Raw genomic sequence first — 27,076 nt, forward strand, 5'->3', positions numbered from 1 at the left:
CTGCGCTTTGCACCTCTTCCGATCCATTATTTCTGAAACATGTCTCTTTCTGACGGGGTTGTCCATCAAGGGGAAAATCTATTTTCGCTACATAAAATAAATCTGGGACACTTATCGATTGAATATGCTCTTTAATGACTTTGTTTTTTTTTATTATCTGCTGAGTTACCAAGAGCAGAAGCTGAACTGAAGCAGAAAGTGCTTGGTGGACAACACTTTTGCATTTTAAGGCTCTGTGAGTATTGCCTGAATGGCGGCAAGAATATTTTTTTTGTTTGTTTTGTTGTTTAATCGACTAGAATATATTGATTATAAATCCAGTATATAAGAAACACTGTCGCAAGCTTAATGTTATTGCTGCCTGCCTGCCTTCCCAAGGAACTTCTCATTAATACAATCTTCAACAGGCTGCCAAAGTACTTGAACTAACTTACCCTTTTATATGCTTACATGTTGCCCATTTGGCACATAATGGGTCCATGAACAGAGAGCAGTTAACAGGAGAGAAGGAATGTTTGTACAGAATTGTGAAACTGAATTGACGTATTACAATCCTAGGCATCAATGACAGACTCTGGTATTTGCGAAGAATGCAGTGAGCGCTGGAATGAGGCCGTCCCTTTCATACATGGGATGCGTGCGAGATTGGTTCTGTGATCTTCTAGAAACTATCCAACATCCGAGTCTCAGTCATTCCCTTCTCATTCACCAAGAAGTAAAAGGTTAAAGTGCAGGAAGGAAGGTATCAGTGATTGGAGGCTACGGACTGGTAGCTGGTGGCAGAAGCATTTGAACTGCTGTACCTTTTTGTATTCATGGTGATTGCCACTTTTTCGTTCTCTTTGGACTTCCTATGTCTTTTCACTTTTTGCCCAACTTCCTCCTCCTGCTTTCGCTTCTGGCTTCTCTCTGGCTTCAGCTCGTGCTGCCTGACCATGCCAATGACGGCCTCGATTGTGTCCATGATCGTGTCCTGACTGGTCGACACCAGAACCTCTGGGATCTGGCTGTGCTTCGGACCACGTTTGCTGGGGAGGTCCACACACTTCTCCAGCACCGGCATCTGGTCTGTGAAGTCATCATCCGAGGGCTCGGGGTTCTTCCTTGGTCGGCCTCTCCTCTTTTTCACGATGTTGTTGCCAGTCTTTGACTGTCTCTGCAGCCGTTTGGCTTTAAGGATCTTGTTGACATGGTCCAAGTTCTTTTTCGTTGCGAGAATCTTGTTGTAATTGCACATCTTCCTGACTTCACACTGAATCGTTTCGATTTCTCTCCTCTTCAGTTTCCTCCTTGGCGAAGAACTGAGGCTTTGCACTGAATGGAGAGAGGAGAGGAAAAAAAAGAAAGGGGATATTTCAGTCACCAGATGTGCATGGATCATTTGATAGCTTCATGCTGGGGGAAAATTAGAGCAAATACGATATGCGTCCCAATGCCAGATTGAGATTTAAATGGTTTAAATTAATGTTTGAAATTTTAGAAAGCTTAGTATTTTTAGCTTAGAGCTTGAAAAGTTTTAGCTTGTGGGTGAGAAACAGCTAGATGGGAAGTAAAATGCAGTTTCTAACTCCCAATGTGAAACTCTCTTTTTTTTGATCACTGAATTTCGGCAGCAGCAAACTGTTTTCAATGTGTGCTCTTGAACGCTGACATTCTGCTCTTAATGAGAAGCAGCTTAGCGAAGGCCAGCGGGTTAAGGTTATCTCTGTGTGGGTCTACAACACACGTACAGAATCAGATCTTTATTAAATACCCGTGCTTTTCCTTGTCTTAGATTAAAATATCAAACAAATGTTGGAAGAATCCAGCCAAGTTACAGGGCGGTGGAGAAAGGGTTTGGGATTATTGACAGGCTGGAGTCTCTTCAAGATTTCTTAACTGCGGTTTGCAAACAGACTTTACAGCAACCAAATCTACAAATGTCTCCCAGAATCTGCTTTTGAGAAGTCAGGCTCACAACTTTGATATCAAGTTCCTTTATTTGTAAGACATCAAGAAGGGACATTGAGACCTTTATAATCAGAAGTTGGAGCATTATAAAAACAGAACTGTGCAATCCACACCCAACTGACAGCATTTTTTTCCTGCCATAGTGCAACCTATAAAGTTGCCACACTCAGTATAACGCAATACAATCCCTGCTCCTGTGGTACAGGAGAGGGATAAAAATTGAAACTAAAAGATCTCCGGGAATTATCATCAACGTTTTGAAAGCATAAAACACAGATTAACAGTTTGGGCGATAAATATAAACAGCTGTAAAGTGGTAAGTGAGACTTTGTTTCTCAAGCCTGCTTTACATTGATAATTAAGCTATATTTTCTGTGTGTAATTTGAACTGACTTCAACATGTGCATCATTAGAAAAGACAGGAATGCAGTCGTTTTGGTGCTAAGCAGGTCATTTTTCAGTTCTGCTTAATTACTACATTATTAAGGCCTGGGAATACCTTCAGAGATTCTCACTAACCTCCTTGAAATTTCACTCAACAGATGGGTTATTTTGCAGATTTCTTTCTTCCACCAGAAAAAGGGAATGGTTGAAAGGGAACAGCAAAGCTTTTCAAAGGATCCCTTATTAATGACAGGAAATTTGCAGAAACCTTCCATTTTCTCATTAAAACAATTTCTCAGTTTTCTGTTCCATCATTTGAACGCATGCGTTGCTGAGGAGTTGTTTGTATCGAGTTCTGACACAAACTGAGGTAAATACTGCCACGTACCCTGCTTCTGTTGCGACTCATTCTGCAATAGCCCTCAATTGCTACACAACACAAATGCTCATTTTAGAGGCATAACCACACATGTTATTTATATTAAGGGATAGGATGATTTCAAAAAAATGTTATGAAGATATATCTTTATATTTTTTTAAAAATATTTCTATTTTTCTACGTTTTGCCAACAAAATACACAGTCAGACCACTTTACAATATACCCTGTGAAGCGCTTTGAGACGTCTCAACAACGTAACAAAGTGCTATATCATATGCAAGGATTATTATTATTACATCTTATTTGGACTCTTCCTTGAGAAGGCGTGTTAAATCTCAGCCATGAGCTTATCCAAGGCTGCCTTCAATGCTGGTACGTCATCAATAAGCAGGAATTGGATTTTTGTGGGGGTAATACTAGGGATATCAGTGATGGTCCTCTTTTCCTCCAAGGAGCAAACTACAGGGTTATGGGGAAAGGGTAGGTCCATCCTACATATACCTGTCTACTTTCCTCTTGTTATTATTAGTATGGAAACCCAAATGTTCTGACATTACGTAGTAGTTTCTCTTGTGTCCGAACAAGAACTGGAAAGCTCATTCAGTGCAAGTGGGGAAACGTGATTAACAGATGACCTTAGGATCCAAACCCAGACCTACCCACTCTGACAGCAGATTTTGAAGTTTAAAAGTTAGGTAGTTTTACAAGCGTCTCAGCTGCAATTCCTGCTCTCATTCTCAGCAAAGTGCCAACAGAGCCATAAATTTACAAAATTGGGTTTGCCATAAGAACAGTGAGGTTCCTGCCACATAGCAAGCCTGAACCCTGCTGCCATTCCCCTTGAGAGACGGAACCCAGTGCCTAACTCAGAAGTCTGGAGTGAAAAGACTCTATTGTATTATATCAGAATGCAGAGACGGTGTGCAAGGAGTAGAGTTCAAACAAAGTCCTGCAGCAATGGGACTGAGGTAATAAATTCCTTTTTTTTTTAGTTGACAATATCAATTACCTCTGGTGGAATTAGTTACTCTGCAGTGGCAAAAAGCCAGAAAGAAGCAGAGCCAGTCAGTCAGGAGAAACTGTAGATTTACTGCCTACTTTCAGACCCCATTGTTTTTTATGTGACCGCTCCAATTAATACAAGAGCAAGGTCATAGCAAACCTAAAGCTGCAGTTTTATATTTTATTTTTAGGAAATAGTTGAAGAATGCCCCATTTATTTCAAAGTGAAGTGGATCCTTCTTCTGCTTTTGATGTGCATTTAATATAGGGTCTTACCATGTTGCAAAGATTTTAGATTTCTCTGTAATGTGTAGTGACTATATATTTGTAGGCGAATGTGGCAGCCAATATGAATGCAGCAATGTCCCCGAACAGCCAGCTGGGGGATTGTTGGCCAGGACACAAGAAGAAACTCCTTTCTCATGTGTCAGCCTGTCTCAGTAGCAACAACAACAACAAAATTACATTTATATAGCGCCTTTCACGTCAGGAGGACGTCCCAAAGCGCTGAGATAAGGGTGGACAGATAAGGGTTTACACCCGAGCTGGGGGATGGAATAAAGTGGGGTGGAAGGCAAGGCGGCTGGGAGAGGGAGGGTGACCGAAGGCACGATCAAAGAGAAAGGACTTGAGTTAGGCCTTGAAGGAGGCAAGGGAGGGGCACAGCGGAATGATTCTGGGATGGAGTTCCAGAGGGTGGATGCAGAAAACCTAAAGGCCAGGCCACCGATGATGGAATGGGCAAAGCGAGAGACATGGATCAGGCCAGTACTTGCCGAGAGAGCAGACTCGCCTCTGAGTTAGAAGGTTGTTGGATCAAGCTTCACATTGGGCTCACATAGATAACACTCAAATGCGGTGCTGAAGGTGTGTTGCATTGTCAGAGTTGCCATCCTTCAGGTGAGATGTTAAAACCGAGGTCCTGTCTTCCTGTTCAGGTGCACATTAAAAATCTCATGGCACTATTCGAAAAGAGAGTATACTGAGTATACTCCCAGTATTCTGTCCAAAATGCCCCAAATATAATTGGTCGTTGGTTTCATGGCTGTTGTGGGACATTGCTGTGCACAAATTAGCTGTCATATTTGCAATAATATGAAGGTCCACCTGGGTTAAAGGACTTGTCATGTTCTCTATTCAAATTGGATTTCGGATAAAATTCATAGTTTTGGTGTTTCACAAGAATAACATGATATTAATACACCTCCACTTGGGTCTGATTATTCTGACCAAGTTTGACAACTTAGTTCGAGAGTAAGCAATGAAGGAGACAGAGCTTGTTGAACTGGTAAACCTCTGGTAAATGTCTTTCCATTACAACACATGGTGGGAACCTAAATAACTGTTATCAGGATACTGTTTTGAAGACTTAGTTTGTCAGTGTCAAATGAAAATGATACAAGGGATGAGGTTAGAGGGAAACTAAACAATAGTGAAAGGTTGGTTGGTTTGGGATTGTATTTACTGGACCTGAGGAGTGATTTGATCAAAGTGTTCAAAATTATGAGAGAGCTTCACAATACATTCAGGAAGTGACTGGCTCCCTCGGTGAATCCAGCAGTTTGTGAGAGGATGTGACCTTAAAATTAGGGCAAAGCAGGTTAGGACCGAGGTCAGGGAAGTGCGAGTGCTCTAACCACTGAGCTACAGGACTCTACTTGGATAGATGGATAAACGTATGGGGGATAAAAATATTGAGGGATATGACAAAGAGATGGGATTCAGGAAGGTTTGTAGTGCATTATCCATATATAAGTGTGCTTAATGGGCTGAATAGTCTTTTTCTATTCTTAATTTCAAACAATCTTATATGACTGGATTCCCAATTGTTTAATTTATAATGCTGTCCACTGACCTGAGTCACAGGATGGAGATGATGAGAGCAGGGGAGACGGTAGCAGAGTTGAGACTGTAACACTTTCGGTAGAAATTGCCTTCTTTCTGGTTACAATAGAAAGGCCACTATCACTTTTATTGTGCGATGCCGTTTGGTCCAGCTTGGTGTGTGAGCTAAGTAAACCTAATAAAGAGAAAAGAAAACAACATTATTACATACCCTTAACTCCTGATATCTCAATGTTAGGAATAATAATCTTTGCATTTGATATAGTGCCTTGTCACTTTGTCGAGACGTCTCAAACTGCTTCACAGGATATACTGTAAAGTGGATTGACTGTGTATTTTGTGGGTGAAACCTGGCAGCCAGTTTGCGCACAGCAATGTCTTACAAACAGCCATGGAGTGAGTGACCCCAATTTTATTTGGGGGATTTGTTGGCCAGCGCACCGAGAGAAAATTCTTTCTCTTTCCAAATAGTATCATGAGATCTTTAACATCCACCTGAACAGGCAGAAAAGTCCTCGTTTTAATATCTCATCCAAAGGACAGCATCTCCGATGATACAACACACCCTCCAGCACTGCTTTGGAGTGTGAGCTTAGACAATGTGATTCCAATTCCTAATGTGGGGCTTGAATACAAAACCTTCTGACTCAGAAGCGGGAATGTTACCACTGCTCCTAGGCTGACACACTTGGAAGACTGGAAAAGCAGTCCTCAACAGGACTCATCTTGCCAATGATTTGAGCTGCTCTACGGGCCTCTTGTGAAGCTTATGACGGGACGAGTTGAAAAGCCTGGGATGTTTGGAACGACATTTCAACACAGTATTTGAAGGGTTAATTTCCACTTCTCTTTATCATTATCAAAAAATTTCTTACTACGATATTTGCCAAAAGGCTTCTCATGAGATCCTAAAGCCGGCAAAGTACAATGCGAATTTGGAAGAGCAAATTTGTTTGGTTTTGCTGTTGGCCTTAATTCGCTTGGTGGACATCAAGTGTATTGCCTCCACCACTCTACAATGTGCAGTCTGATAAATAGGCCTGAATTTCAAGTGGTGTTTGGGTGTGTGGGGAAACGCACGGATAGGAGGGAGGGCAGGAAGGCACAGCTGGAGTTTGCTCAGATTCCCCGAGCTTAATACGCAAGACAACACAGTGTGGTAGCAGTGCTGCTCTGCTCATCACAAAGTTAAAAGAACATTTTCAATTTTTTTTTCGTTTGCAATCTGCCAGAGTATTAGCGGCAGAATTGCAGTATTTGTGATTCTGGTGCCAATGACACCAATTAAGACATAAAAGGGTTTCTTTTAAGTGAATCCAACAAAACGGTGATTCTTGACAGTTTTGAATTATTGCCCAGTTAGGCTGGCAGAGAGGAACACTGCACTTAGCAGAGTTGCTTATCTACAGTCTACCGTGTTTCATTTAATGCCATTTAAGGAGAGAACGGCACATAGCAGTTCCGGGCTCTTAAAGAGGTAACTGTTAATCTGTTTCAACATGCAATTACCCATCATAGGTTACCCCATAACAGTAAAATATGTATTAATTTTTAATGCTTTTCTTCAAAGCGTGAAGTGATTTCGTTCCAAGATTTGAAAAATACAATACTGGTCTGTGAGCTAATAAAGAGGTACTAAAAATAAGGGATTAGCCCAACTGTGAACCAAACCGACTCATTTGCTAAGATAATGTAAAGTGTAGGTAGTAGCCCTGATGCATGGCTCAGAAGTATATTTTCTTAAATTTTAAGGATCCAAATTAGCGTGAGTTACTCATCTCTGTGTGAATTTCATTATTTCATTAATATTGAAATTCACACATGAATCTTATTCAACCTTTATCCATGCTGAACTCACGGAGGGAAAGAAGCAGAATTAGAATTCTCCTGAAGATCAATGATACCTTGAGGTCTCACTTGTAATATCTCTTAATGAGATTCTTTGGTACACACATGAGGGAGAAGGTAATAGAGGGAAAGGGAGATGGGATGAGGTGCGCTGGAAGCTCACTGTTGGGCTAAGTGGCTTGGTCCTGTCCTCTAATGTTCTATGTAATTCTGTGAAGCCTGTTAAGACTTTCCATCGATCCTATATGGAACTCAGTGGGAAAGCAGACTACATCAGAGAAGAATTCCGAGGTGACACACTTCTGATTACAAGAACGAACCTCTTTTTGCACAATTAGGGCATCCTTATTAAAGAATCCGATTAAGATAAGAAATTCCGCAAATTAGACCCCATTATGTGTTACCAGTCTAACAATGAACAAAGGTAACAAAAAATCATACAAGGACTTTGACATTTCCTTATTTTAAAAACAATTCAGGTTGTGTCGTGAAAGTCAATTTCTTCCTTTTCATTGGTCAGCCAGGTGTCTAACGCACCTATCACCATGCTTAAGAGTCTCTAAACCAAATGAGTAGAGAGTTCCTCATATTTATGCTTTCTGTTTATCCAATACAGAGCCTCAGGAAATCTAGTTCTTGCAACACCGCATCACCGTGAAAGAGTAGATAAATAAAAAAAGGGTGCGATTGGAAACATTCATTTGCAATCCGCCACTTGGTGGTCAAACGGTTAACACTGATAATTTGGTGGAATTCTACCACATTTGGTTCTAGTCAAAACACAGAGCCAGTTTATGTCTATAAACCTTCTGATGTTGCCCTCCAACCTCTGTCAGGCACTAAACCTCTTTCTCAAACACGGCACAAAACATAGGCAGGTCGTTCGTTTTCAAAGGCCAACCGTCACAAACCATTTATCCATGAGAATCTGCACCCTCACAGAATGATTATATTAGATGCTTGATTTATGGAGCTGCTCCTTGGAAAGAGCAGTCACATCCTGTTGCTGTGTTACTCTACCCTCAGCTCAAGGTTAAACCATTCCCAGATCCAGACCAAAATTAAACACAGCTCATGCATACCCGCAGACATTACGGTCATATAAAAGGTCAGACTCTTTCCATAGTTAACACAATCGGGGTGAATATTTTTTTAAACTTTCATACAATGTTCTCACACAGCACAGTTAATCTGTGGTTAGAATGTGTGGCCGGGCAATTAGTGTTCCTGCAAAATGTGGAGATCAAGCAATGACCCTGATCACATAACCCTGCTCCTTGACATTACTCTCAGTGCAATGTTTAATAGCAGGAGGTCAACTTCCACAAATAAGATATGCACGGTGGGTAACTTCCTTGGATTCATCCACACCAAAAGAAGCCTCAGTGCCAATTAGAGAGTGAGGGAGGATGGAAAGAAAGAACAACAACTAGCATTTATATAGCGCCCTTCACGCAGTGTAGAGTCTCAGTTCACTTAACAGTGATAGAGCTGGACGCCAAACACATGACCGTAACCACGGTCGAAGAGGAAGGTCTTCAGACATGATCTGAAAACGGGGAGGAGGAGGCAAGGTGGAGGGATTGAGGAAGAGAGTTCTAGAGTTTCAGGGTAAAGTAGCTGAAAGCTTGGCTGCTGATGGTTGATCGGAGGGTACGAGGGCCAAGCAGGAGGCCAGAGCCAGCTGAGCGGAAGCAGTGAATGGTGGAATGGGATTATGAAGATTGGCGAGGTAGGGAAGTGCCAGGGTATGAAGGGTTATTGTAGACCAGTGTGAGGATCTTGAAGTTGATCTGTTCTGTGATAGGGAGCCAGTGGAACCTGGCGAGGATTGGTGTGATGAGGGTATGGAGTTTAGAGTGGGTGAGTATGCGGATGGTGGTGTTATGAATCAGTTGGATTTTGTGGATAGTGGAGCTGGGTAGACCTGTGAGGAGGGCATTGAAATAGTCGATGGGAGAGATGATGAAAGCACGGACGAGGGTTTCGGCTACATTGGGTGTGAGGTACAGCTGGAGGCTGGCAATGTGAAGGAGATGGAGGAAAGTGGCTCTGATCAAGGACCGGATGTGGAGTAGGAAAGACAGCTGGGGATCAAACCTGGTGCTTAGGTTATGCATAGGTTTGATAAGTCTTAGTAAAAGGCTGCGGAGGTTGAGGAGGTCAGAGCCGCAGGAGAGAATGTTGATGGGAGTCAAGGAGCATGGCTGCTGTCTTGTCGACATTCAGCTGCAAGAAGTTTGCGCTCATCCAGGCCTTGACAAACTGACAGAACATCAGTGGACCTGGAGTTGCAGCTGGAGGAAGAGAAGTAGATTTGTTTTTCATCCACATACATGTGGAACTTGACTCCTCTGTGGATGATATTGGGAGCCTTGGGGTATCCCACAGGTGGGGGTGGGAGGAAAAGAAGAAACAAAGGAAGCAAAGGAAAACAAATGAAGAAAGAATCAAGGAAGGAAGAAGCAAAGAAGGTTGTATTTTTATTGTGCGTTTTCATGTCAAAATGTTGTGAGGTGCTTCCTAGAAAATAGTGTCAAGCTAGGTAAACGTTTTTGTCAGCAGACTTCAGCCATTTTGAGCCTAGCAAGGTTCCACAAACAGCCATGAGGTGAATGAGGAAATCACTTTGTTCCACAGAACAAAGTGAGCTGAGTGGGACGGACATGGGGAGTTGAACTATGTGGTTTGACTTGGGCTTTTGCTCATTCCTGGAGAGTAAACAGTAAAACTGCACGTTCAAATCTTAGAGATGTAATGAGGTAAAAAGAACAACACTTAAACACAGTGTATTTTCCACTTCTTTAACTCGCAAGTATAAAATATGACCACTAGTAATTACACTGGCCTCTCACCACCACATTCTTTTCAGCTGACATTGTTTATTGCTTCCTCTTAAGCAGAGAACCTATATAACGCTCTCTCTCTCCCTACACACGCCTTGGGCTCCTAAAAATATTTCACTGGGGTTATTATGAGGAGGTTTGTTTCCAAACTGCAGTGGCACTGACTTGAGGTATGTAAAGTGAAGGAATGATGCCAGAAACAAAAACCCATCGAAGGAAAAAGCAACGTCTTATCAGTTCACTGTGAAACGGTCTGACCGGCTGGCGTTTCTGGAGCTGAATGATCTCTCTTGACATGCTCCTTGAAGCAGTATTTGCTTCTGCTGAAGCTTTCCCTCCATGTCATTTCATGCCAATTGCTATGCAGCCTTGGTTACTGATTAATAAATCTTTCAGAGTCCTGAGGTTCGATATCTGTAAAGTTTACTGCTGCTTTTAGGTCTTGTAGTCAAAGCGCTGAATTATATATGAGGATAGAGCGCAGATCATCAGTACAACATCCTTACAGCATTAGAATGATGAGAAAATCTTGCATCTCTCTGGTCAATGCTATAATAATCCTTTGCATTTGATATAGTGTTTTATCAAGTCGTTGGGACGTCTCAAAGTGCTTTACAGAATATACTGTAAAATAAATTGACTGTATATTTTGTAGGCGAAACGTAGCAGCCAATTGTGCACAGCAGTGTCCCACAAATAGTCATGGACTGAGTGACCCAAATTTTTTTTAAGGAAACATTACCCCCAGAAAAGCAATCCGCCAATCGACTAACAACCGGGTTCCTACTTACTGCTAGGTAAACAGAGGCATGGGGAGTAAGGAAACTTGCCCAACGATTTGCCCTGCCGGGAATCAAGCCCAGGCCTCTTGCTTCTGAGGCGAGTGCTCTAACTACTGAGCTACAGAACTCCAATGCTATGCAATGTTACAGGCAGCCCTGAAGGGTTAATGCAGCCGTTAATATTACCTTCCTAGCAAGAACACAAGAAATGATGGGAAAAACTTACAAATGAAAAACTGTCCCTTAAAAGGGCTGTGGGTCATCGTGAATGTGGATAAGTGTGAGGTGATACACTGACGTAGGAAAAATGATAGGAGGCAATATAGACTTGGTAGCTCAATCTTAAGGGGGGTGAACGTACAGAGAGATCTGGGTGTTCAAGTAAGTGAATCATTAAAGGTAGCGGGGCAGGTAGATAAGGCAGTAAAAAAGGCATTTGGTGTACTGAGCTTTATTAGTAGGGGCATAGAGTATAAGAGTAGGGAGGTTATGGTTAATCTATACAAAACACTGGTTAGGCCTCAGCTGGAGTACTGCATCCAGTTTTGGGCACCTTACTTCAGGAAGGACATTAAGGCACTGGAAAGGGTGCAGAGGAGATTCACGAGAATGATACCAGGAATGGGGAACCTTAGCTATGAGGACAAGCTGGAGAAGTTAGGACTTTTCCCATTAGAGCAGAGAAGGTTACGCAGGGACCTGATAGAGGTCTTCAAGATCATGAAAGGTTTCGACAGGCTAGATAGGGAAAAGCTGTTTCCGCTGGTAGGTGCATCTGTGACTCGTGGTCACAGTCTTAAGATATCTACCAAAAGAAGCAGAGGGGAGGTTAGAAGATTTTTTTCACTCAGCGAGTTGTTTGAATTTGGAATGATCTCCTGAAAGGGTAGTGAAGTCCGATTCGATAACAGCTTTTAAGAGAGAACTGGATAGGTATCTGGGGAAGACGGGTTTGCAGGGTTATGGGGAGAAAGCTGGTGATTGGGGTTAGTGAAAATGACTTCCTCTGTCAAAGAGCCGGCACAGACTCAATGGGCCGAATGGCCTCCTTCTGTGCCATAACATTCTATGAATCTATGAATAAAAATATTTTGAGGCTGCTGAAGAGGTTTTCGTTTTCATGAGGTGCTGAAAGAGAATTTAGAGTTTTGATACATTCCTGGCACATTTCAAAAGAAAAACTACAAAAAATGTCTTCCTCATAGACATCAACTAGCTGTTGTTATTGTGAGGGTTTCACCAGCTCAGTTGCACTTGTGATGCAGTACTGGGGGAGTGCTGCATTGTCAGAGGTGAAGTTCTTTCAGATGAGATGTTAAACTGAGATCTCTTCTGCCTTTTCAGGTTAAAGGCACTAATTGAAAAGGGAAGGACGTTTCTTCTTGTATTCCAGACAATGGATAAAATTGGTCTTTCATTTATTGGCAGTTTGTGAGATACTGTTGTGCATTAATTGGCTGCCTCATTCACCTACAAAACAGTGAAAATACCTTATGTGAAAGACCTAATATCAAATGCAAGGATTATATATACTCAATGGCTGAGCACTGTCCCTTTTAGGATTACGCCAAACCCCACCATGCTCCAGGAACACAGCTCTTCTGTATCACAGTTCTGAAACAACTAGACAACACTAAATGTATGCTGTCTGCTCAGTAATGCCCACAGCATACGAGAAATGGCACTACTCCGTTTCTGACATAGTAAATGGCATGACAGGAACTCAGCTCAATAGAGATGCTCTGTGTCTTGAGAAGCATCTCTGTCAATTTTACCACAGACTTAAACTGCACAAAAGTGCAGAGGGTAGAAGCTGCTAAGCTGGCGGATAAGATTTTGAATGATATGTCAACAGCTGTCTGCTGGACAAAACAGTGATAATGGGTCAAGGGTCCTTTCATTCCAAAGCTTCTGTTCGCGGATCTTTTCAATGCTATGCTATGAAGTATTGGCAGCACTGACATCCCCTCTGTCTATTTTCCTGGATGAAACACTTCATGAAATGATGGTGTAGTGGATTCTCCTCCATCGATTCTCCTCTCCTGGTTACTTCGGGGCACTATGCATTTTCTTTAACCTCGATTGCTTTCGTGAAAGGTTAACAGTTAGAAGAGAGAAGAGTGCATTTGTCGTACCAAGCACGTTAATCCCATGTGTCATCATGGACATTATCCAAGCAATGGAATCTCTCCCAGAAACGTTCTGCAAAGCTTCTCCTTGCTTCACTCCAAAGCTATAAACTTTTCCTTTCCTATCTTTGCTTTGAGCTTCCTTTTCTGCACAGAACATATAATAATAATAATCCTTGCATTTGATATAGCACCTTATGTTGTTGAGATGTCTCAAAGTGTTTCACAGAATATATTGTAAAATGGATTGACTTGTGACTGACACAGCAGTATCCCACAAACAGTTGTGGACTGAGTGACTAAATTTTGTGTTGGAGGGATTATTACCCCCGGAAAGTGATCCGCCAAACAACTAACAATCAAATTCCTATTTCCTGCTGGATACTTGTGGATTCACGTAGCTTAGTGGTTAGAGCATTCGCCTCGCATTTCCCAGCAGGACAAAACAGTGGGCAAGTTTTCTTACTCCACACACCTCGCAGTGTTTACCTAGCTGTAAGTAGGAACCTGATTGTTAGTCGATTGGCAGATTGCTTTTCCGGGGGTAATAATTCCTTAAAAATCAATAAAAAAGAATTTGTTCACTCAATCCATGACGGGTGTGGGACACTGCTGTGTGTAATTGGCTGCTACATTTCGTCCACAAAATATACAGTCAATATATTCAATTCACTTTACAGTATATTCTGTGAAGCGCTTTGAGACATCTCGAAGATGTGATAAGGCGCTATATCAAATGCAAGGATTATTATTATTATTATAATCAGAGGCGTGTGGAGTAAGGAAACTTGCTTACAGTGTTGACCTGCCCTAGAATCGAACCCGGGTCCACTCACTTCCGAGGTGAGCGAGTTCACCACTATGCTGTGAGCTAAAACCCTACACTTTTCTACGTTATTTATAATAATCCTTACATTTGACATAGCGCGTTTCAAGTCTTCGAGACGTCTCAAAGTGCTTCACAGAATATACTGTAAAGTGAATTGACTGTATATTTGTGAGTGAAACGCGGCAGCCAATTGTGCACAGCAGTGTCCCACAAACAGTCGTGGATTGAGTAACCAAATTATTATTTTTTTTAAGGATTATTATCTCCGGAAAATTAATATTTGTTGTTCCTTAACCAGTCCAAACATTTTTCATACTTTCAGCCTTAAGACCATTCTTTGTTTAAAGACGGTGGAATCTTAAAAACAAATCTTAAACTCAGCCTTAATTTGAAAGCCAATCTTCTGCAATTCGTAAAAATAAAGAAACATACCTTTTTTTTGGAAACAAAAGAACTGTGGAAAAGCAGTTTTCAAATTAAGACTGAATGTAAGAATTTTTCATAATCCTGCATAATCTTAATTAGGAGATAATAGCGCTAAGGTTAAGATCTTTGGAAATGGGCCTGGAGTCCCTCTGAATGTTGCTTCTCACTCAAACACGAGCATTTATTTCTGATCAATGCTGTACTTTTTTACTGCCTATTCCTGCCAGCTGTCACTTTGATTTACACGAGATTTTCACCCTCACACACTTGGCATTTTCTTGCCACTACTTATAAGGCCCTTGAAATGATTCTTTCATGGACTGTTTAAATAGAAGTCCAGGCTATTATTTGGGGATCATCATAAATTATTGATTACTTTGACAGCTGCGAGGTTTGGGGAAAGAATCGCTACAAATGAAAAGCAGGCGCACGAAGGTCACGCAATTGAAAGGAGCGGTTCTGCCAAGGTACTTTATCTGCGGAATTGCTGAATTAGTAAAAAGTATAATAGTTTATTTTAAAGAGTCATGTATTGTTAGGTTGCTCAGTTATCAGCATTCTTATCTCTGAGTCAGAAGGTTCTGGGTTCAAGCCCCAAGATGAGAACTTTGAACTCACAGTCTCGGTTAACGCCCCATTACAGTGTTGTTGGAGGTGCCGTCCTTTGGATGAGATGTTAAACTGAGGTCCCGTCTGCTTGTTCAGGTTAATGTTAAAAATCCTATGGTTTTATTCGAAAATAAAGGGGAGTTTCTTCTGGTGTCCAGTCCACCAGGATGACTGTCGGCAAGTATGGCATCTTCGCAAGATTTCTAGTTATAGGTGTAAATTTGTGGGTTCTCACAATGTATTATAATAAATCATAATCCTTGCATGTGGTGCAGCACCTTATCATGTTGAAACATCTCAATGAAGTTCTTTAGAGTTTTTCTGTAAAAACGACTGTGTATTGGTTAGCAAACACGGTGGCCAATTTGCACATAGCAATGTTCCATAAACAGCTGTTTAATTGAAAGACTGATTCTTTTTAATGGGGGGATTGTTGGGCAGGACGCTAAGAGAAACTTCTCTAATCAAAATGTACCACGGGATCATTAAATTCACAAGATATATGCTAATGAAACACCACAAACTTTCTCCCATAGTTTATCTGTCGTATTAAGTATTATTCATCTTATCCAGTCCCATCAAACAATATACTATGAGTAAAGATAACTGGATGTGGGCGAAACATCATTGAAATTTCCAATCATCTTCTTTTCATGTTCTTATGCATTGCAAGCGGCTTTATATCCAATTTAGTGTGTGAGGTTAGCAGCACATTCTAAGTGGAAAAGGAAACGTAGATGGGATTGAAATTCTCTTTTGATGTCAGTTCGTAATTCTGATATCCAATTACTGAAATATCTGCTTCAGTAAGAATGGTGCCCCGGCCTAGATAGTGTTTGGATCCTGAAACCAATTCATAGCATCTGATTCTCTTTTCAACACCCACATAATGTCAAGGCACCTGGAATGGGTTAGGTCTCGAATACTAACACTCAGATAATAACGCCTATCTTGCCATGACTGGACCAAGGTTAGTGTATAGATATAGAGGTGTGATTCATACAGTCAAATGGAAAGGCAGTGCTATCTTAATAATAATAATCCTTACATTTGATATAGCGCTTTTCACGTCGGGAGGACGTCCCAAAGCGCTTCACAGAACACACTATAAAGTGAATTGACTGTATGTTTGTGGGCGAATGCGGCAGCCAATTGCGCACAGCAATGTCCCACAAACAGTTGTAGATTGAAAATGACCAATTTATTATTGTTTTGTTTTCGAGGGATTATTATTAGGCGTGTGCCTAAAGTACCGTTTCGCTGTAGATGAAGTAGGTTGTTTTCATTATGAATGTTGGAGACACTGAATTTTTGGTTCTTCTGATACCATTTGTGCAGCATATCTGCAAGTGCATTAATCATATACTTTTGACAGATAGGGAAATTAGCTAAGTCGCCTTATTCTGTACTAATTTACTATGTACAATACAATAAAGATCAGTTAATCTTGCATGTCAGTCTAATTTGCTGAGATAGGATATTCTGGTCTTAAATTAGTTTAGTGTGAATAGTTACTATGGTTACAATACTGACAGTTTCAGAGCTTGTTAACAATTCTCTTTTATCTTCAAAACCCAAAGTGGCACAATTCCTGGTTTTACTTGCCCAAATGTTATTGTAAGTGAGATTTCATCTTTGGTAAAGTCTTGCATGAAGAGTAAATTTAATAGCTTTTTGGTGAAGTGCTGAATTGAGTGATGTGAGATGTAGAGAGTGGGGTAAGATTTGTATTTTGACTTTGGGATTTGGGCAGATGGACTGCAATGTTCTTCCCTTTTCCAGGGGACCTGATAGAAGTTTGAGATTTCACAGAGATTAGCTTTCAATAACAACAAAAAATTACATTTGAAAAGCACCCTTCACGTCGGAAAGACATCCTATCTTTTTTAGATATTATCAATAACATAGATGTTGATCCCCAGTTTCAACTTGTTGGTGAGTCCAAAACAAAAGGGCATAAATATAAGATAGTGAGTATTATTATCCCTCCAAAAAAAATGTGGTCACTCAATCCACGACTGTTTGTGGGACACTGCTGTTCGCAATTGGCTACTGTATTTCACCCACTAAATATACAGCCAATTTACTTTACAATATATTTTGTGAAGAGCTTTGAGAAGCCTAGATGATGTGATAAATGCTAGATCAAGTGCAAGGATTATTATTGTTGAGTAGATCTAACAGGGAATTTAGGAGGAACTTCTTCACACAGGGTGGTGAGAATGTGAAATTCACTGGCTATGGTTGTATCAAAAAGTAGCATAGGTTTAAGAGAAATCTTAATGCATATGTGAGGAAGGGAATAGAGGGGTATTCGGTGAGGAGAATAGAAGGGACAGAGGCTCATGTGGAATATATGTACCAGCATGGACTTGTTTGACTAAATGAACTGTTTGCTTAACAGCCATAAACTGTTTCACTCTATGTAACACTATGTCTTATATTCTCCTATGCACATAAATAAATTTGAAGTGTTTGCATTGTGGTAGCACAATAAACCAAAACATTGTTGCTTTTGATGTGTGAAGAACTGAAGACTTGCATTCATCAATAAAGAAGTTGAATGTTGCTGTTTCATCTGACAACCAAATCTCTTGAAAGTGAATGTAAAAAGAGGGAGTAATTCTCCTGACAGCTAATGTAAAAGACATTATAAGGAAATATACTACTTGTTGGAAGATATGTGTAATTCAATACCACTTTCCTTCATCATTGAGACCTGCCATTTCACATCTGCGTTCTCCACAGGGATCTGCTCCATTGATTTCAGCAACAAAGCCCTATCGTGAGTGGTTCCACAGGAAATCCTGTGCTGGGGCAATCCTCCCTGTTGATCAAGGTTAGTTGTAAAAATCCAATTCTGTCCCAGTGCTGCTGCATCTTGCCTTCCAATCCCTTCTTTCCAGAGGCTTGTCATTTCAGGTCTAAAGTGGAATCCTGTAGGGTATTGGTTAGAGCACTTGCCTCACAAGTGAGATGCTGGGCAAGTTTCCTTACTCCACACGCCTCTGTTTACTTATCAGTTATAATTCAGGTCATCATACAGGGTTGGAAACTGTTGTTCCAATAGCGTTGAGACTTAAATAACAGGTTTTTGCACCCATTGTAATGAACCCACAATCTTCTGACTCAAGGGCAAAGTGCTACCAATTGAGCACGACAATTACTAATGGGATTTTTTATAAAGACTGATTTACATTCAGAGCGGAGTTCCTATGGTTGGCGTGATGTACTTCTGGGTACCAGAATGGGTGCTCAGGAGTGAGTGCCATTCAGATTTCTTGGTAAGGTACCCTATTAGAAGGCATGGCACGTTAGCCACAGTGAGGGAAATGGAAAAGGAATTCATTCACACTGGTGGCAGTGAAGGAATTCTGCTAAGATTAAGCTGAGATGCATCATTGAGCAAAAATGAAATTATATTACAGCAGCTTGGTATTCACCATCCTCATCTTCCTGCCCAAAGATAACTCCGCTGGACCAACCAGTGCATTCAGCTCATTTTACCCAGCCCGGCACGTGCTAAACCTAGTTAAAAACGAGTTCAGAAAATATCTAATCAAATAAAGGACAGTGGAAACGGAAGGCACTGATCCAGAAGGCCTGGATGCAATGTGTATTGTGGATATAAGAGGAAAATATGCAGACAGATACAGGATAACCCTGTTGTAACCCGGTCATCTGGAGCCAATGCCTCAGGCTCCACGTTATAATGAGCGTGGAAAAATGGCCCATTTCTGGGTAGACAGGTCGCTTCCTGTGCCATGTGCATACGCACTAGGTGTAGGAAGCAACAATGACATCCCTTCCACCATCCTGCACACATGTACAGCGAGCAGGAAGTGACATCCGCAGAGACCTAATGTTCTACAAGTCCGCCTTTTTTCGAGTGCTTTGAGATGTTCTCCCAACGTGCAAAGTTCCATATGAATGTAAATTGCTGTCATTGTTGTACGACCACAACACCAAGTTGTTTTTTTGGGTGAGTCATTGATAGGAGTGGAGTATCACATCATAGTGTGATTCGAATGATCTCCATTATGATTTCCATGCTGCATTTGCACCACCATTGGCATAAGTTCAGTAACTGGAGATAAAAACTGGAAATGCAATCACTGAAAAGCATCCATCAGACTGCAGTAAGTTAACATTGCAACAACCTTCCCCATTGAAGCCAGCTTTTCAGTTACAAAATCAAACACTTCGATTTGAATGGCTGACTGACCTAGTTAAGCATCCAGCTCAGCAATTTATATGTACAATTCAGATTTCTGGAGTACAAGCACTGCGAGCAGAAAAGGTGGTTTGGGTTCATTAGAGAAAAAGAATAGCAGCAGTGGCAGAAAAATCAGTGAGTGGAACAGATTTTCCTTTTTGATTAATAGTGCCTGATAAAGTACTTAGAGACCCACGACTCCAATTATCAAACATTTGATTTTGTGCTGCATTTGCTCCTAGTGTTTTTTTGCTGAAAGGAAAAAAATATAATGTGAAGAGCGCCGTACAATACTCTAACACGACTGGTGGCACAATTATTGTGACTCTACAACAATCAACCAAATATATCCTTTCTTAAAAAAAATTTAAACTCTAGTAGCTTTGCCATTGGGACGAGCAGTTTACAGCGATTGCAACAGCCAAGACACTGGGACACAGGCTTAATTGTTTCCCCACAGCTCCCTCATACAGCTCCAAACACAATCTCACCATAATAATAATAATCCTTGCATTTGATACAATGCCTTATCACATCATTGAGACATCTCAAAGTGGTTCACAGAATATATTGTAAAGTGGCTGTATTTTGTAGGCGAAACATAGCAGCCAATTGTGCACGGCAGTGTCCCACAAACAGTCGTGGATTGCACTCGAGGGGAAATTGATTTGACACTAGTTACAGATTGAGTCGAAGTCAGACCTTACACGTTCAGGTTAACTGCACTGTTAGGGAGATCACAATATATACTCCCCCCTCCCTCCCCCTTACTGGTGCAGGATCAGAGTGGAGAGCAGGCCGCTCCTCAGGGGAAACAAGGGAAACGAGAGAAGAGAGATTACAAGATCACAACATTGGTCCCTTCGGTGCATTCAATCTCATCCCTCCAGAACACCCAACCTGCCACCCCCCACCCATCACTGCACAAAGCTGCTTTTAAGTAAATCTAATCCAAAAGAAAATCAACCCAGGGTTACTCTTGTAACTCCTGCATGTCAGCCTGGCTCAGTTGGAAGCACTCTCACCTCAGAGTCAGAAGGTTGTGGGTCCAATCCCTATTTCGGGTCTTTGAACTCATAAATCTAGGTTGATACACCAGTGCAGTGCTGGGGGGTTTCTACTTTGTTGTAGGGGCCATCCTTTGGATGAAATGTTAAACTAAGGTCCCTTCTGGTTGTTCAGGTGGACATTAAAGAGATCCTACGGCTCTAACCAAAAAGAAAAGGATGTTTCTCCCAGTACCCTTGTCAACAATTCTCCAGATAGAATTGGTTCAAGCACTTCATGGCTTTTTGTGGGACATTGTTGTATGCAAATTGTCTGCCTCATTCAGCCACAAAAATACATTCACTACACTGAACAATATATCTGTGAAGCAGATGTCCTCTTGATGTAAATGTGCTATGTAGATGTAATTTACCCACAAATCATATTAAGGATTAACAATCTACCAGTCAGACCACACAGAGAACAATGTGCAGTTCGGTCACTACGCTATAAAAATGCTGTACTTACATTACAAAAGACACAGAATAGAGCACTGAGACTGATTCCCATTCCAATGAGGATGAATTATGAAGATAGATTAAACAAATGTAAGTTTTATAGTTTGGAAAGAAAGCAGTTGAATGGGTCCTCGTTGGAAGTATGCGGAATAAAATATTCAAGGACCATTAACATGATTTTTTAACCAATTTTTCACAATGTGTACACTTTTTGCAGAGAAAGTCAATGGCTAAACCATGATTTTCAACTGAATTTACATTTTTTAAAATCTAAATTCACTGATGTTTTGTTGTCGTGATTGTACACACACAAATGGAACCCTCCTGGCTGTAAAGGAACATCTGCTCGTTGGACAGCTTTTGAGGACTCAGGAACACATTCAAAGGCCAGCTTTTGAGCATATTCCGGGGAACAGTTTTGCAGTCTGGCAAGTTTCCCGACGTGAAAGGGATCAGATGTCTCAAAATAAATCCTGATTTTCATTAAATTTACTCGGATTTTTATTTTTGTGTTAATCCTTTTTACTGGATGCTTTCCTGGTTATTTTATGAAATGTCCAGTGGGAAAACAAGGCTGTTAGAAACTTTGATCCTAAAATGACCTGTGTGATACCGTTTGCAAACAGCACCTATCAATTAAAATTCCCTGACCCACCTCACCTATGCGCTGTTTGAAAAGAAAAGGGATATTCTCCTGCTGGCCTGACCAACAATCCTCCAAATAAAATTGGTCAAACCCCTCGTGGCTGTTTGTGAGACCTTGCTGTGTGTAAAATGGCTGTGTTTGGCTTCAAAAAAAGTCACTACACTTGAGCATAATTACCATACAGCACGTTTTGAGACATTTCAACATAATAAGTCACTGGAAAAGCTGCACATTCTTCAGTGTTCTTTCTTTCTGTTGGCAACGAATGTGAGTACTTCAGAATTATCGAGGACAAATTTGCACAGCGCTTTGTGCAACACATTTCAAGCTGCATGACACAATTCAAAAGTGGTTTCCATAAACATTATCTCCCCAGATAGCGGCAGTAACAAATTAACTCTGAATTCTATTTATGTCTGGCTGCATTCTTTCTCTCGGGAATTAGGATATTCTTCCTTTAAGAGAGGATTCCGTGAAGTGGTTAAGATATATGAATGGGGATTTAAGTGGATCGAATTTTTCTGACAGGTTAGGGAAAATTCACCTGTGCTCATTAATCAAAGTGACGTGCTAGAACTTTAATGTACCAATTAATACTGTTTGGATACTAACTGAAAGAAAGGGGCTCGGAGATAAGAGGCTGTGAAATGGACACGCTCCCATCTCCAGCTGCTGCTGCCAATATAGACTTTTCCGATGATAAAAGCTGATGCACAAGTTGCGCTTTAAAGTAACATTTTACAACTCGTGAAGTTTTGGGACGTCTATTCATGGATCATTACAGGAAGGGCTTTCAAGAGCAGCTGCCTGATGCAAAAGTTCCACGTCCACATTCCAGTACCTGGCTCCCCAGCAAATCACTGCAGAATTTTTCCTGAATATTCTTCACAATTAACCACACCAGTTTTAAAGAACTTTTGCCAGTGAAATGGTCAGAAACCCTGCTGCTGACCTGCTGAGGAGTTATTTTCAACCTCTGCCCAATTGAACGTCTCACTTACAAGAAACAGCCTTACATTTATTTATACAGCGCATTTCACTTCGATAGATAGTCTCAAAGCACTTCACGCAACTGACTGGGCACCTGAACTGCGGGGGGAGCGGGGTAGGGGGGAGAGATGTGTAGGGTTTGGGAGGGGGGAGAAAGATAATAAAAAGCTCGGTCGATATGTCAGATTTTGACAGAACAAGGAAAGACCATTTCGACAATTTCAAAGTTGGAATGAAAATATAGTTGGCATGCGTAGGTTTCAAGACCTAACATACATTAAAATATATTGACCAACAAATAAGATTAGTCATTCACCTTAGGGCTATTTGTAGGATATGGCTGGGTGAAAATTTGCTGCCACTTTGCATAGAAATATGCAATCTCAACACTATTGTAAAATCGTGTGAAGCCCTTTGATTTGTCTGGACAATGTGATAAGGCGCTATATCAAATGCAGTGATGATGATTATTATTATTCATAATAAATAGCTGATTCTCTCTTATACACCATAATGGGAACCCACAGCAAGAACGTTTCAGACAACTGCAGTGCAAGGACAAATTGAAGGAATTTGATACTTTTCAGAGGTCGGAATCAAGCCCAAGAACAACTGCAGGAGCCACCGACTGGCCCAGAACGACTTCTTGCCCAATGTTTTGAGTAACTATACACATGGCAACTGCTTACATTGTCATTGGTGGTCTGGCACCCAACACCTGCTTTCTTTAAAGAGAAGAAAAATCACTGTAAACACAGGATTAAAAGAGAGAAACAGCCCACGGCTGCAAGAAAGGGTTTTGTTGGTTGGCAACAGACAGCTTCTGTGAATCTATCAAATGACTCAGACGCAAGTCTATAGGGTTTGTTTTCCAGGTGCTCGAAAACAAAGCACTACTTAGACTCCGTGACCTCAGATAGCAACAAATGTCACTTACAAGCCGCATTCAGCAGGAGCCTGTCAGTCCGCATTAACAGCATTATCAGAATTTTCTATTGAAAGCGCACATTTCCAACCACTTGATGGAAACCAGTTTCACTTTGAATTTCACGCACATAAATCCCAAAAGCCTTACTTACGCTAGGGCCCGATGGTGAAATATGGGTTCTTACATTTGAATCTGCTCCAACCTCCTCATTTGTGTCCCCAAACGGTCACACAGCGTCACAGTCACTTCTATTTTAAAGGAAACTATTCTTGCACAGACTTGGGTGGTGCACGTGTAATGTATTCAATGTACCTACGTGCATTCAATGTACCTAAAGCATGAAATTCCACCTGTAAGCCTATGCTGATCTTATGGGAGAAAGGGGAAAGCTAATTGGTAATTAAACAGATTATTTACTTTTATTCCTTCTGAGACGCATGAAGGGTGCTGTATAAATACAAGTTGCTGCTGTGACTTTTTGGACAACCTACATGAGGACCTTGTCTCTTGGTGGGACATGCCACAGGTTGAAAAGTATAGGAACAACAATGAATGTATCACAAATTAGTGGTTAGTTCTCACCGAGTTAAGTTTTGCAAAGGGGAAGAGTGAACAACATTCCTCTTAGGTTAGAGTGTCAACTGTGGCTGCAGACCAGCGGCAGCACTGTAAACTGAACAGGGCTACACTGTTGCTGAGAGATGGTTCATCTAACCTCTGGAAACAACAGTCCACCACAGGAAGCTAAACAGCTGTCACCTGGGCCATTGGCCACTGCATGTTCTGTCCAAGCTTCAGTGTAATTCACATGTGGCTGGCTTGTCCGCACCTTCTTCGGGCACTGGTTTGAGTTCAGAAGGAAAAGCTGTGGGTTGCCACTTTTGAAACAACTGTGGGCACGTGTGCAGGCAATCCAACTGACTGCACGTGTTAAGTGTGGGTTTAGAATAATAGTCAGCATCCAAAGTTCATAGTAACTGGCAGTCTGACTTATTAAAGCCACGCCAAGAGTGGATTTAATTGTGATACATTGGAGCTGGAATCAAGTGAAGAATGCATCACCCCAACACTCTGTGGCCAGGAATGCTCACTCACATGCTGTGCTTTGCTTACAGCTAGGAAGGAAAGCTTCCTTACAGCTAACAAGTCATGGGATCGTCAAGACTTATAGATCAATCCTGCTGCTCCTCTATCTAACCCTTCATGGGATTTCCTATTATAATCCCATTATAACACTCAATGGAATTTTTACCCCTTGGACTATGGTGCACTAGTGTGCAATTCTTGGCAATTTCTTAAACTTCATTTTTACATAGAGTTACATAGACTGTTACAGCACAGAAACAAGCCATTTGGCCCATCTAATCCATGTCGGTGTTCATACTCTATAGGCATGCCTCCAAATCAACTTCTCCCATTCCCCTCCATTCACTTCTCCCTCATGTGAAGCAGTTTTTTTCTGCAGGTTCTTTTAAGTACTGTGGAAAACCAGTTCCCAATTTGGCATAATTTCTGGTGTCTGGTGTATTGGAAAGGGTGATGTACAGTATATGTGTGTGTTGGATGGCGGAGGGGTGGTATTGGTGGATTTGGAATGAATGTCATGCAGAATTGTATTGTGCTTCTGCAGAAGGATTCCCTGAGACTGACGGCTGGAGCATGTGGAGAAAAGTCAGGCAGGAGAAGAAATGAATAATTCTAAAGTTCCCTTCAACATTACACTGAAGGTACAGGAACACATGGCAAGAGTACAGCACATTCATGTGTTCTATATTATGGTTTGGACTGTGTCCAGAGAGCAATTGCACAACCCTTGGAGAAAGTCATTGCATTTGGTGTAATTGTGAACCTGATTAAGCTCCCAAAGTGTGAGCCACGATTAAACCACTCATGGGATCGCAGAGCAAATCGGACATGTCTTTCCCACTTTGAGCATTGGTGACAATCTATTGAAATGAAAGTATTGATTTCAGACAGATAGATAGATCTAACTGGGCTGACATTCTAGTGGGTGTTATGTGTAGCTCTTTTGGCCACAACGGATGCTAATGGGATTTCACCATTATAAACGTGCATTGTCAGAGGCATTATGCATAACTGGAATTTCAGACCAAATAACTGATGATTCTATAGTATTGCCACGCAAGTTCCAAGCCAAATTTCTCAGGGATTGATTGTTCTATTCCTTTCAGTCTCCTCCAAGCATCGTAATTAATTTTTAGGATTGACAAATTATATTCCTGATCTTAAATGGCTTACAGTCAGGGGGTGAATATACCTGCGATTTATACCCTCAGAAGGCTTTTGAGTAATAAAAGTGCCCTGGGACCACTGCTGGAAACCAAATAGATGGAAATAGTGAGACTCCAGAGGGCTGCAAACAGTTTCATCTTTCGATCTTGGTGGTCAGCTGAGTTTCTGACATGTGCGGAAACCCATCAATATGCTTAAGAGTCTGACTGAAAATTCCACATATGTGTGCCACCTACACAGAGCAACAGATTGTCACCTACACGTGGAAGTTTCTGTGTGGTTTTCCGTGTGGTATATGGTAACAAACTAAAGCGCATAAACTATATCTTTAACATGGTCTAAAAAGTCTAGAACAAGAGGCGAGAGATTGGAGCACAGAAGAGCGAAGGTAAACAGAGTTCAGATTGAATTATTGTTACACGAACAGTGGTGAATATAATAATAATACTTTCATTTGATATAGCGTCTTATCACATCTCAAAGAGCTGTAAAGTGAATTGACTGTATATTTTCTGGGCAAAACGTATGTGGAATAGGCTAGCCAGGGAGGTGGTGGGGCAGATTGTATCAGCAAAGCTAAGTAAGAATTAGATAGCAATTTGGTGAAGAATTCATTGGAATTCAATTGAGGGACGTAGTGAAGTAGGATTTTTAATTGGTTCTTTTACCGAATGTTCTACCTAATCAGTTCTCCCCGCTGATCAGTTTTAAAAGCGTCACTCTCCATCATTCTTAAAACTAAGAGGCACCCACTGTGGCAAAGATAAGGGGAGTTTAACTACATCAGAAAGCTTCACAGTCCACCTGCAGTGCCACACAGTAGCTTACCGAATGCTTAAAGATATTTACATGACTTTAAAGATATATTAATCCATAGAATTTGATTTTAGCCTACAGCGGAGATCGAGAGTCGAGAGGGGAGCTGAAGGCACGGTCGAAGAGGAAGGTCTTGAGACCGGCCTTGAAGGAGGAAAGGTAGGGAGCAAGGCGAAGGCACTGGGGGATGGAGTTCCAGAGCCTCGGGGCTGAGAGCCCGGCCACCGATGATAGGGCGGTTAGGGCGGGGGATGTGGAGCAGATTGGAGCCAGAGGAACGGAGGGTACGGACAGGTAAGTAGGGGGATAGTAGGTCGGAGAGGTAGGAGGGAGCAAGGCCGTGAATGGCCTTGTAGGTGAGGATGAGGATCTTGAACCACAGAAGCCATCCCAGATAAATCATACCCAGTTGTCACTATGTCCATGTGTACATTTATAATAAATATTTGATATAGTGCCTTTCATGTCAGGAGTATGTTTTTAATTGCTTAACAGGATTTCCTGTGAACTGTTGTAACTGTATATTTTGTATGCAATATAGGAGGGTTTAAGGGCTGTGGGATGCTCCCCTGCATGAGGGGCACTATATAAATGCAAGTCGTTGTTGATTACTGGATAACAATTACGAATAGGAAAGCTTGATCATTTTTCACTCTCTTGTCTTGGTACACTGAGGTCAATAGTAGCGTCTC

At 41.4% G+C, this 27,076-nt stretch overlaps 1 protein-coding gene across 2 annotated transcripts in view; it reads right to left on the bottom strand.

The window, feature by feature from the left end:
• Positions 1–652: 652 nt before the first annotated feature.
• Positions 653–27,076, bottom strand: part of setbp1 (SET binding protein 1) — a 177,242-nt gene continuing 150,818 nt past the window's right edge. For both annotated transcript variants that reach the window (XM_042335500.1, XM_042335501.1), the window contains 2 exons: positions 5,572–5,736; positions 653–1,314 (listed from right to left, as the gene is read on the bottom strand). In XM_042335500.1, the coding sequence (XP_042191434.1) occupies positions 746–1,314; positions 5,572–5,736 (734 nt within the window). In that variant the 3' untranslated portion in view covers positions 653–745. The remainder of the gene's footprint in view (positions 1,315–5,571; positions 5,737–27,076) is intronic.

The sequence above is a fragment of the Callorhinchus milii genome, unplaced genomic scaffold (genome assembly GCF_018977255.1).
Source record: "Callorhinchus milii isolate IMCB2004 unplaced genomic scaffold, IMCB_Cmil_1.0 Scaffold1, whole genome shotgun sequence".
In the NCBI taxonomy this organism is placed as follows: domain Eukaryota; kingdom Metazoa; phylum Chordata; class Chondrichthyes; order Chimaeriformes; family Callorhinchidae; genus Callorhinchus; species Callorhinchus milii.